The sequence below is a fragment of the Hemiscyllium ocellatum genome, chromosome 33, assembly GCF_020745735.1.
Source record: "Hemiscyllium ocellatum isolate sHemOce1 chromosome 33, sHemOce1.pat.X.cur, whole genome shotgun sequence".
NCBI classification, from domain to species: domain Eukaryota; kingdom Metazoa; phylum Chordata; class Chondrichthyes; order Orectolobiformes; family Hemiscylliidae; genus Hemiscyllium; species Hemiscyllium ocellatum.
The window spans coordinates 7,401,243-7,414,479 of record NC_083433.1 but is presented as its reverse complement, the minus strand read 5'-3'; the positions used below and the strand labels follow the sequence as shown (position 1 = coordinate 7,414,479).

The 13,237-nt window shown below is 39.0% G+C and overlaps 1 protein-coding gene across 2 annotated transcripts in view; it reads left to right on the top strand.

Annotated features, from left to right (window-relative positions):
* The window catches only part of LOC132831386 (kinesin-like protein KIF18A), a 69,321-nt gene that overhangs the window by 46,727 nt on the left and 9,357 nt on the right, over positions 1–13,237 (top strand). For both annotated transcript variants that reach the window (XM_060849504.1, XM_060849506.1), the window contains exons 14-15: positions 10,069–10,681; positions 11,523–11,609. In XM_060849504.1, coding sequence (XP_060705487.1) covers positions 10,069–10,681; positions 11,523–11,609 — 700 coding nt within the window. The remainder of the gene's footprint in view (positions 1–10,068; positions 10,682–11,522; positions 11,610–13,237) is intronic.

Genomic DNA, 13,237 nt, shown 5'->3' with positions numbered 1-13,237 from the left:
GGCTGAGGTAATTATTTAGCTAAGAATCCAGATCTTTCAAATCCATAACATAACAGCAGGAGCAAATTTTTATTACTGGAATTTGAGATGTCTCATAGTGTGCAGACTTGCAGCATTTCTGCAACTAATGATTGCTCAATCTGTTTAAAGTGAGTTGTAAAAAGCTTAATCACTGCCCTGTACTCATTTTACCTAAAAAGTAAGAAAACTGCCTTTTAACAGTTTAACTGTTTGATTGCTGACTTTAAATTACCTTTGGATGGGATTTTCCAATTTTCAAAAGTATAAAAGTTGTAAAGTTTAGTGGGAAGAAACTCTATTTACATTTTATCAGAAAGCCTGCTGGATTGATTGTCAATCAATGGCTAATTGGCAGGCTTTTGACTGGAATTACAAATCCATACATGGAAGTCCTACCTGACTGGAACAGGCAGTCAGAGGCTAACATTTCAAGAACTCAGCAGCACCACATTAGAGACTACATTAGGATTCCCTGATGGAGGATCAGCAAATCAAATAAGTATTGTTTGGAGTGATTCTGGGATAAGGAGATGAATTAGAGGTCCTGAAGCAAGGCTGGGGGAATGGTTTTTAGAGACTATCCTCTTTACTCACTATGTTCCAAGGCAGGGCATGCCAAAGTGGGGATCAAGATCCTGAGTGGGTCACAAGCTGAAATTTTGGTGTGCCATCCTCCAAAAAACCATTGGCTGCCATGGAGCTTCAACTAATGTTGTGCTGAATCAATTATAGGCCAGTTGGAATGAGGCCTTTAGGTGCTGTAAATTGACCACTTATGTGTTTTAATTGGTGACAGTTCTGGAAAGTAAGTGGGAAGGAGCTGGGTTTCTCCTCTGGTTCCAACTCAACTCATTTGCCCACTCCTTTGGACACTTTTCTCTGGAGGGCAAATCTAGGTCTCAGCATTTGTTGTCAATTATGCATAGCAAGGTTTTGTACGTGCGTCACTCATGATTTTCATATTTTACATCCACAAATGCATGGCCTCAAGTATTGACAATGTTTCCTTCATATAAAAATGTTTGCAATATTTCTCAGTGAATTCATCTTTCTGCTGATCATTAATATAAACTGTACTGATGCGCTGTGCTATCTTTTTTATATGCCCTCATTATCTTATAATTTATTCACTTTCCTACAGAGGTCTGTAGGCTACTCCCACCTGTCTTCCCTTTGTTACTCTTTTCTTCAACCCACGTAGATTTTCCATCTTTCTATCTGAGATCTTTTCTTGCTATCACAATTATTCCAATCAGTACCAACAAAGCTACCTACTACTCTTTCCTCCTACCATCCTTCTGAAAAGTTACGTCACTGGAATATTTAGATTCCAACTTTGATCTTGTAACCATGTCTCCATAATGGCTATAAGATCATGTGCAGTAGCCTCTATTTGCATCGTTAATTCATTTATTTTGATTCAAATGCTGGATGTGTTTATGCAAAGAGCCATTAATTTTGCCTATTTGCACCACTCCCCAGAAAAAAATCTTTGCGCTTTTTGTTGCTTTTTAAAATATTTATTCACTGACCCTTTCTGCCCTGCTCTGGGTATCATTACTTTACATAGGTGCCCTACAATCCATTGTATCTCTTTGCTTTGTAAATGTACTTATCCCCTCTTCAGAAGTAACTTTCTCTTCCCTGTACACGCACCGCACACCCTCCTCCTCTTCCCCCCCCCCCCCCCTCACTCTCTCTCTCTCTCTCTCTCTCTCACACACACACACACACACACACACACACACACACACACACACACACACACACACACACACACACACACACACACACCAAAACCTCCTGTCTCTCCTCAATTAGTTTTGGCCCTCTCTACCAATCTAGTTATTTGTTTTGCCAGATCTCTGGTCCCTGGATGGTTCAAGTGAAACTTGCTCTAGCAGGACAACTCCCTTCTACCCCTCTGGAGCCAGTGCCCCATGAATTGAAATCCATTCCTCCAACACCAATTTTTGAGAAACCCATTTAATTCCTTGACTTGATTAGCCCTTTGCCCATGGCTCAGCTAGTAATCCGGAGGTTATTACCTTAGAGTTTCTGCTTTTTAATTTTGCTGCTAACTGTTCAAACTCTTTCAGTTAAGCCACCTTTGGTATCAACAACATTGACAGAATACAATGTGGACAATGACAAATTTGATCCCTCCCCTTCCGTTCCAAATTCCTGACATGTTCTTAATCCTGGCATCAGGCAGGCAACACAGACATAGAGACACTTTGCTCATGCTGCAGAAAACAATACCTATCCTCCAAATTATACAGGCCTCTACATCTGCTAAATTCTTTTTGCCTCTTGTTTTGAATGGCTCCCTATATCACAATGTTCCAGTCAAACACTCATCCTCACTGCAGTCCCCATTCTCATCCCCTCAGCCTGCATGAACTCTTACTTCATTGCCTTCTAATTATCTTTCCTTGAAATCAAATGACCCTTTGTATTCCTTCCTCGTCCCAATCACTGGTTCTAAATTAAAGTTTGTTTATTTAGTTTTCTATTTGAACAGTCAGTCACTTATTTCAATCAAGTTATGATGCAGTCAGTCATTCTTGTACCACTCTGCTGTCCCACAAAATAAGTCGTGTATGTCTAAAACTCTTAACATCTTGCCACTGTACCTAACCAGTGTTGTTACTTGTGAAGAATCATCCTTATTAACAACCAGTAGGAGAAGAAGATGTAAAATAATTATTCCAATTGCATAACATATAGCAATCCAAATGAGGATACTGAAGAGTATGAAATGGAGCCTTCGCCAAAGACCACCTACTGATTTTCCATCAGTGTTCCCTTCTTTCTTGCTGGCAGATCAGAGGCAGGAGGGAGCACAGCACATAGACATTTCTGTAATTTAATTGCAACTCCATGTATACAGTCTTAATTGGACCTTGAGCAACATATGGGAACTTTCAACAAATAATCAGTGCCAAGGCTTCGGGGCTTACTTTCCTGGTTCATAATTTTGTTTTCCCCCTCAAAAGAATCCCAAACTGCTTTCAGTAGTTACTTTGATATCTTGAGAGCTTGAATAATTTTGAGGGAATTTAAAGCCATACTTGTTTACATTTGATACAAGACTTGTTTCTCTCTATATTAACAGTAACTCTTTAGCATGTGGATAATTGCTTTTCCCATTTTCCCCTGTGCTACGGCATTGTTGAATCTCATTTGCCAGTCAAGTGCTTGGATATGAATCGTATCAGACAACAGATTTAATTGATGCCTTTATATTTAATCCTGCACTCTAAAAGACATTCTTCCACTTCCAGCAGATGAACTTGTAGACTAGTTAAATTTTATTATAAAATATAATGTAAATAGGATAGTTTGTTCTGTGCTGCTGAAATATAATATTGTGACCTCCAAACTGAAGCTAAGGTCCCCCACACAGAATGCTGTCAGGTCACTGTTAGTAAAAAAAAAATCTGCTTCAATTAAAACTAAAGTGGTTTCAAAGTCTAAATAATGGTTAGCACACCTAAGTAAAAAGTTTGAATTTGAGGTGAACATACTTATGTAGTTCTGAGATCTGAAAGACTTAGAAAAAAAATACTTGACCACCCTCTATGCACAATTAAGCTATGAACTTAATAACTTTATTCAACTCTTCCCTTACCAAAGCATAATTACATCTGTTAACAACCTAAATGTTCATGTCAGCCAGACTGAAGGCTACTGTGAAATGCAGTCAGGTCACAGAAGCTTGAGAAGCTTTGCAGTCAGGTAACCTAAGGTAATGGAGAAAGTGAGGACTGCAGATGCTGGAGATCAGAGCTGAAAATGTGTTGCTGGAAAAGTGCAGCAGGTCAGGCAGCATCCAAGGGGTAGGAGAGTCAACGTTTCGGGCATGAGCCCTTCTTCAGGAATTCCTGAGGAAGGGCTCATGCCTGAGACATCGACTCTCCTGTTCCTTGGATGCTGCCTGACCTGCTGCACTTTTCCAGCAACACATTTTCAACCTATCAACAACATATGATATGTTGGTAGCAAGCTGCAAGTTGGTTTACCTCCCATAAACTGACACGCATACCTCTGTGGTGAAAGGGTAGTTTGGAGTAGTCTTTTGCCAGTTGGAAATGTAGTTTGCACAGGCATCATCCAACCTGTGTGTATTCCATGATCCATGATCATTGAAAAAGAACAAGGATGTTCATGGGTAACTGATATAGGTAACCATTCTTAAGCATAATTTGTCCCTATTATCTGAAAACGTGAGGTCTCCAGTTTGATCCTTGCTCTTAGCTGAGTTGCTAATCTCAATTAGTACACTCAGCTGGGTCCCCATTTTGGATTGTTATCTATGGCCCACCAGTGAATTTGAGAATTTCAGATTGAAATGTGGTTATAATACCTCCATAATCATATAGATGGTTCACAGTCCAGATCTAGCCTTATGCATTAACGAATGGCACTTGTGAGGCACGGCAGAATATTGGAGCAATGATTCACATGCCAGTGTGTCACCAGTGGTTTCGAATAATGTGTAAGTTATGCCTGAAAGTTTGTGCATCAAATTAATGTTAGAATCCGGCATGCATGATCTTTCTGAGAACTTTAATCTTGCTTAAAAAGACAATTTAGCTGGTTTCCTTGCTGTTGTATACTGTCCCATTTTTGGCTTACAATTTCGACAAAAATGGCTTTTTTGAAATGACTCAATGTTGGTGTGTTCAGGATGTGCTATAAAACTATGCTCAGTGGTTAATGTGAGTAATAATGCAAGCATTTAGGGTTACAGCAAATAAACAAGATTGAGGTGCCGCCTTATTACTCACTGTAATATTTGTGCTTTTTTTAAAAGAGGCTCTTATTCTAACTGTTCAATTTATTTTATGGTGCTAATTCTGAGTGTTGGGGAAACATCTTATAAATAGGAAAAATTTTATCTGATCAAACAAAGGTTAAGTTCACAAGCAAATGACCACATTGGGTGCTCTCAACCTTCAGTGCAGCCATTTGTGGGATAAAAATTCCTGTCCCTATGTGTAAATTATCCTGTGAGAAAGCAGTGTCAGCCCAGTTGTCACAGGTGCAAATTCCCAATACTAAATCAGCCATTCAGTTCAAATAGGGATCAGCAACAAATATTGGTATTTCTAGCGATGCTCACATTCTATCAAAGAATAAGAAACAAAGGTGAAGCTTGCGAGTAAAAACTGAAAGAACTGTGGATGCTGTAAATCAGAAACAAAAACAGAAAATGCTGGCAAAGTTAAACAGCTGTGGCATCATCTGTGGAGAGAAATCGGAGTAAAGGTTTGGGCTGAGTGAGCCTTCAGAACTGAGTTCTGAGGAAGGGTCACTCGGCCTGAAACATTAACTCCGATTTCTTTAAACTTATGCTGCCAGACCTGTTGAGCTTTTACAGCAATTTCTGTTTTTGAAGCTTATCAGTAATTGTAAATATCTATTTAGTTGTTTCCTCTCTATAAAAGAAATCTAAAAGTTGCATTTGTAAAGTTCTTTTGTGGCATGAGTCCATTCCAAAGTGCTTTACAGTCAGTTAATTGTATTTGAAATATAGTTAATGAAGCAAAGGAAATATGGAAGGCAGCCTGTTTGTTTGTACACAGCAAATTCCAACAGATGAAAATGTGATAATGACCACAATCTACTTGAGTGATGTTGGAAGGGCTTCTATGCTCTTTTTTTTCCCAAATAGTGGCTGTGGGATCTTTTCCTTCCATTGAGGAACCTTTGATTCAATATCAGATTTGAAAGATGGCACCTCGACAGTGTGATGCACAGCGGGATTTTGTGTTCAAATCTCTGGATTGAGGAGGGATAAATGCAAATTGTTGTGGTTCTGTTCGCCGAGCTGGGAGTTTTTGTGTCAAACGTTTCGTCCCCTTTCTAGGTGGTATCCTCAGTGCTTGGGAGCCTCCTGTGAAGCGCTTCTGTGATGTTTCCTCCGGCATTTATAGTGGCTTGTCTCTGCCGCTTCCGGTTGTCAGTTGCTGTCCGCTGCAGTGGCCGGTATATTAGGTCCAGGTCGATGTGTTTGTTGATAGAATCTGTGGATTCAGATACAACAAACACATCGACCTGGACCCAATATGCCGGCCACTGCAGCGGACAACAACTGACAACCGGAAGCGGCAGAGACAAGCCACTATAAATGCCGGAGGAAACATCACAGGAGGCTCCCAAGCACTGAGGATGTCACCTAGAAAGGGGACGAAATGTTTGCAACAAAAACTCCCAGCTTGGCGAACAGAACCACAACAACGAGCACCCGAGCTACAAATCTTCTCCCAAACTTTGAATAAGTGCAAATTCTTTTGATTTGGGTGAAAGTACTACTTCTGAGACTTGACTGATATTCAATTTATCTGGCTATTGGGTCCTCACACTAAAAAGTAAAAACAGTTGGGACTTTAGTTAAAAATATAGTGCAACCTGAAAATAATGTCAAAGAAACAAAATGTTTCTGAAAAGCGTGCTGCATGTGTTATGAGATGGGTAGACCTCCCTGCTTAATTTAAACCAGCAATACAGAAAAGATTTGTCCTGAGCAGTAATCTGAAAATTCGAGAGGCCAAGAACTATTTAAAGTAAAAAGTAACAACTTTATTTCTTAAAGTATAACATAGAATAATTATCTAACAACTATTTACAACTTCTTCCTCTAACCTTTTACTTTCCCTTCTATAATACTAGTCTGCTAAAACCCCTGAGTAAGATTTACACAAAATTTATGTTTCAAAAAGAGGCAGCTGTCGAATCTTTCCCTTTGTAACTTTCTCTGTAGATTTTCTCCTTAGGGATTTCTGTTTCACAGGTACCTTTAAGATAGATAGATACAAGTATCTTTAAGAGAGCAGTGTTTCAGGCAGTCTGTACATGCTGGTGGCTTAGCAGTTCTGTCCTCAACTGTTCAATTTTTCCTGGCCTTATACCCCAAAGCATTGGATTGTTTCATTGTTTTTTTAAGATTGTCACTATACTAAATTCAAACTTGATTGAAGGTTGGTAGTTGGTGGTATAATTTAAACTGGCCAAATTCAAATTTGTTTTTATCTCACAGCAACTTAGCCAGTGCTAGCTGCTGAACCAAATGGTACATTGTAAATTCTGCAGCATTCTGTGTGCTTGCTAAGTCCTCCATTCTTTTAAAGGTACAGTGCACCTTTACACCTTCATAACATATGTTAAAATCTTAACAGTTCAGTGAGCGTGTGAAGGCTGTGAACCACAAGCAGCTCAGTGGTTAGCACTGCTTCCTCACAGAGCCATGGACCCTGATTGGAGATCACCCCAGGCAGTTGCCTGTTTGGAGTTTGCACATTCTCCGTTTGTGTGAGTTCCCTTTGAGAGCTCTGGTTTCCTCCCACAGTCCAAAGATGTGCAGATAATGTGGATTGGGAGTGCTAAATTGCCCACAGTGTCCAGGGATGTGCAGGCAAGGTGGGTTAGTCATGAGAAATGCAGGGTGAAAGGAATATGATTGGAGGGTGGCCTGGGAGGGACGCTGTTTGGAGGGTAGGTGGAGACTCGATGGGCTGAATGGCCTGCTTTCCCACTGTATGGATTCTATTCTTCTATTGTCAGTTTTAAGCCTGAATAGAAGTTTAAAAATCTGGCTGATTTTATTGACAAGGTTAGGTTATAAAAACAAAGTGGAGATTGAACGGGAGATTGGTTAGAATGTACAAGATTATAATAGGCTGTTGTAATTCCTACCTCTGGGCTGGGAGATCTGGCTACTATTACCACCTACCCCAGATATGGCTGAACAGGTTGATTTTTTTTAAAAAATCTACAAAATGTGGTAGGTTTGGATAAGGTAGACAAAGAAATGTTGTCCCAAATACCTGATAATATAAGCACAAGGGGGCTTTGTATCATAATGGCTTTGAACTACCCATTTATGATATTGGGCAAAAGATACAGGGGGGATGAGAGAGGACCATTTTTTAGGCAATGTGATTATGACCCAGAGCTCATTGCCCTTCAGATTGATGGAAGTGGAAAAATACCAATGATTTTAAAAGGAAATTGGTTTGACTCCCGAGGGAAATGAGCATCTATGCAGCTATGGAAATCAAGCAACGGAGTGGGGTTTACTAAATGTTAGCACAGAAAAACCAGCATGGATTTAATGGAATGAATGGCATCCTTCTATAACTGATCCTTAAGTACTGCAGTTTTAGATATTTGCTCTTCCTCCTGCAGTTACATAAGCAGTGTGCCGCTTCATGGGCAAGTGGCTAGCAGGTTCTATTTTAGCTGCAGAATCAAGAAAATCACTGCTCACAATTCATTTTATCAGCGGAGTTTTTTTCACAAATCCAGCTTCATAGTGATAAATTACACTTGAAGTTCTCTATACATTATCAGATATTGACAATACAACTTGGTATTTTGTGATTAAAGTGCTAGAGAATTTTGTTATCAGCACTTCAAGGTAACCACAAACCTCATTATCGAAGGTGTCTATGTGGCTTTAACAGAATGTATTGTGCAAAAGGCACAGTTCAGCCTAGTGGGCAATAGGCTGAAAATACTTTTGCATTTTGCCAACAAATGAGACTGTAAAACCACAACTATTCCAAGGCATTAATAATTGCGCAATGAACTCATATGGGTTGCTTCAGACTTCTAGGACTCTAAGTAATACCACAAAATCAACCACAACTTCATGAAATAACCATCAGCTAAATATAAATGTAATAATTTCTCTTATCCAGAAGGAGCCAGATCCTTCGAGGTTACTGGCTCATAGATGCTGACAGCTCTCCAGTTCCTCACTCGTCCTTTATATATAAGCCCAGGCAACATAGTGGCTACCTATTTGGAAAAGAATTGGGAGTTTTGGATGTCATACCTAACCACAAAATCTCTCATCTCATATTCACCAATCAGGATAAATTCCACTATAACTGATTCTGTATAACACCAAAGATGTCTTAATTGTCAGAGTAATCTGCGTAGCCTGCCTTGTGGTCTTGAGAAATATTGACTGCACCTATAACTGTAATGTACACACAGATGACTTTTTTTTTTAAAAACGTTTGTTTGTTTCTATTGAAAGCAAGCATGCTATATAATGAGATGTCTCATAGGGGAAAGGAAATTTGTCACCCTTGTCTTGTTTGCCGTAAGTTTTCAAAAATTTGGTTGACTCTGAACCTCTGAAATGGCCCAGTGAAACAAAAAGTGTATTCAAGAAAATAGTTTGCCAGCATCTTCTCAGGGGCACTTGGACATGGGTTAAGTAAAAAGTTGACCATACCAGATATACCACATGTACCGAAACTTTTTTTTTTAAAAGAATTAGTCTATAACCACTGAGATTAGTTTAATCTCAACTCTTGCACTTTTTTTTCTACAAAAGATGATAGAAATCTGGATCCTTCTCAAAAAGCTCAGGATGCAATGTCAGTTGAAATTTTGATTTGGTAGATTTCCCTTAGATAAGCGAGAGATGGAATTGAATTGTAAAACAAGTGATCCATGATTTGATTGAATAAGAAGGAACAGTCTTGAGGGAATCTTATCTCTCCAATCTCTTCCAGCCTCAGAATCATCGGATATGGTTGCATTCTGCTAATTCTAACCTAGTGTGCATTTTCAATCTTAATTGTTCCACCTTTTGTGACTATGCTTTCAATTGACCAGGTGCCAAGCTTTGGAATATTCTCCCTCTTCTTTCCATCTCTCTACCTCAATTTCTTCCTCTAATACATTCCTTAAAACCTCTGTTTGAATTAAATTTAACTTATGTGGCTCAGGGACATATTTGTGTTTATAATGCCCCAGTGAAACAGGACATATTCCATAATATTGAAACTGTTCTATAAGTTATTGCTGAATGAAATACGTTCTCCTGTTTTGTTTCATTATAAAGTTAGAGTTCCAAATATAGCATCAAAAGTATTGGTAACTATCTAACTGAACTAATTAGCAACAAAACAAAATGCCCAAATTTGAATCCCACTGCCAACAGTGATCTGAACATTATTAAGCAAAACACAATCACGTTTGGATTTTTTAAAATGCTCAGACCTTTTTTCTATTGACTTTCAGATTCACCTAAAAAAGAAGATACAGCTACACAACCAACTGAACAGACTCTGTTAAAGACTGGCACACGCAAAAGACTACCTACAAAGCGGTGTCTAACAGAACTTAGGTCACCAGCCAAATCTCCCCAGAGGGTGCGATCTTCACCGTTAAAAAGAAGACGAATGAAAGATGAGACTACTTCAAGTAATCCTGCAATATCTGAATTACGAAGAAAACGCAAAAGGACCAGAACTGACCCACTGACAATTTTGCCAAAAGTGTGCACAAAAGAGAACCAACCTTTTTCAAATCGGAGTAATCACCTTGGCAATGAACGAGTTAACTTTATGAGCTCAGTCCAACGACATATCAAGAGAAACAGTCCACTTACTGTTACCAATAAAAGAATTATACCTGTCATCATCACTCCCAAAAGCTGTAATTTCCCCGTGGTCACCTGTACTTCTATGGCATCCAAATGTCCAAATTTGAATGAAACCTTTGAAACCACAGATGCAGGCGATCACGCTTGTTTAAATGCAACCATAACCATTGGCCCTTCAGATGTTCCGAGATCAGAAATCGCTGTGAACCATGACACTTTTCCGCAGGCCAAGAATTTATTTCTACAGAGGTTTGTCTAATTTAATTAACATTTCTTTACTCTTCTGAATTTGTTACTCATATTGTACTGTCCAAATACATTATTGCGTGCCATTTAATCAGAAAAAAAATCACAGCGCAGTGTCCTGTTGAGTTTTTACTTGTCTTTGCAAGTGTGCCCTGTCAGTTCTCCATTGCATTTTTTTGGTTTTCCTCCATTTTTGTTTTGAGGCATTAACTAGAGTTCAAGAATTCAAAGCAATACAACAAGGCATTAACTAGAGTTAATACCTTGTTGCATTGCTTTGAATTCTTGAAAGCTTTTTTAAATCACATTGGGGAATTGAGGCTTTATCTGGTTAGATTAAAACTTAGAGACTAATAGTTTCATTATCTTGACAAATTTTAAAAGTGGAATGAATGCTTGCTGTTGTGCAAGAATGAAATGCCATCTGAATTAACTCGAAGCGATGTCAAGAAAGAACATGGTGTCAAATGCAAGTGCACCAAACCTGTTTGATTAGAGATTAGGATATTGGTTAATACCCTTCTCTAGGTTGTCTGGGTACTCCAAGAAATAATCTTTTTGCAGAGATTTTCAGGTGTTCCTCTTTTTTAATGTTTATCACAGGTATTCCTTGTAAAAATACTGACAGAAATGCATTTTTTTGAGCAATTGCAACTAATTAGTGACTAAATGGTACCTTCAAAGAATGAGAAAAAGGAGTCGCAATAATTTTTTATCTTTTTTTAATTTGACCTTATGCCCCCCTGGACTTGTTTCCTGGCTAAAAGAATGGCTGGGTCATCTATTTCAAGGTCTTTATTTTTCCCACTTTGGTCAGTGATGTTCTGTCATTGTACTTTTGCAGGTCGGGGCAGCCACAGATGTTCACTGCCACAAATCCAGCAGCCACTGCTACTCAGCCGACAACACAACGGAAGAGACGGTCTTTAAGGTCTGTCAGCAGCAGTTGGAATTCATAAATGTCTTTAATTTTGAGATTATGTTCAAAGTTCTGACAAGCGTTTTTCATTAATGAATACTCCTGGATCATGAAGCTGTTGTTAATTGCTGCAAAAGGTTAAGATTAGCAAATACAATGTTTTTGATATATATCTTTAATGTAATGCTGCTAGCATAATTTGTAAACTAGTTTTGAGAATATACTGATTAGTCAGTGAGGGAGCTGTGGTATTCCAGTAGTGTTCCAGTAGCGTTAGTAATTTTGGCATGTAGGAATAAAATATATATTTCCTGAGATGAAGTAGTATTAATGGTAAGTGCCTACCCACCAAATAGCAACAAGAGTAGGTCATTCCGCCTCTTGAGCCTGCTCTGCAACTAAATTACATCCTGGCCGATTGCCACCAAGAACTTAATTTGAAATGTGGATGAATCGTGTTTATAGAGCACTGTGGAGTTTTGCATAAAATTAGGATGTATTTAAAACCAAGAGGTTACCTAGCAACATATCCACAACATAACTTGTGACTATGGTATCTACCTTTTGAACATTAATCACCTAGTAACATGGTAGGAATGGCAATATATTTCCAAGTGGGATGGTGGGTGGCTTGGAGGGAACTTGCAGGTGGTGGTGTTCCCATGTATTTGCTGCCCTTGTCCTTCTAGATGTATATAGTCGTGCGTTTGGAAGTTGTCCAAGGTTCTTGAGTGAATTTGTGCAGTTCATTTCGTAGGTGTTATACACTGCTGCTATCAAGTATCAGTAGTGGAGGGAGTGATGTTTGTGGATGTTATTTCAATCAAGCAGGCTGCTTTGTCCTGGATGGTGTCAAGCTGCTTGAGTGTTCGAGCTGCACCCATCTAGGAAAGTGGGTAATATTTCATCACATTCCTGACTTGTGCCTTGTCAATGGTGAACAGGCTTTGGGAGTCAGGAAGAGGGTTATTTGCCACAATATTTCCTAGCTTCTGACCTGCTATTTTAGTCACTGTATTTATCTGGTGAGTCCAGTTGAGATTCTGGTCGATGTTAACCCCCCAGGATGTAGATAGTCACAGATTCAGTGTTGGTAATACCATTGATGTCAAAGGGCAGTCATTAGATTGATTCTTTTTGGAGATGGTCATTGCTTGGCATTTCTGTGGCATGAATGTTCCTTGCCACTTGCCAGCTCAAACCTGGATAATATCCAGATGTTGTTGCATTTGAATGTGGCCTGCTTCAGTATCTGAGGAGTAATGAATATTACTGAGCATTGCTCAATCATCAGCGAACAGCTCCACTTCTGACCGTATGTCTGTATTTTTTAAAAAGATAGTATCACAGGTAGCAAAAATAATTGGACAATTGTACTTATTCTGCCACCCACTGAAAATTATCAAGTAATAGACTCATGTAGAAGTTGCAGTGTAGAAGTAGATTCATCATGTCAGTGACAATCCTTTGTAAGAACAATTTAGTCACTCTCTCTCCTCAGCCCTTTCCCTATCACCCTGCAGATCTTCTCCCCCTTCAAGCACAAAATACCTCCTTTTTGAAAGCTGTCATTGATTCTGCCTCCACCACTCTGAGACAATGCATTCACTACTGAAAAAAGATTTTTCTCATGTCACCTT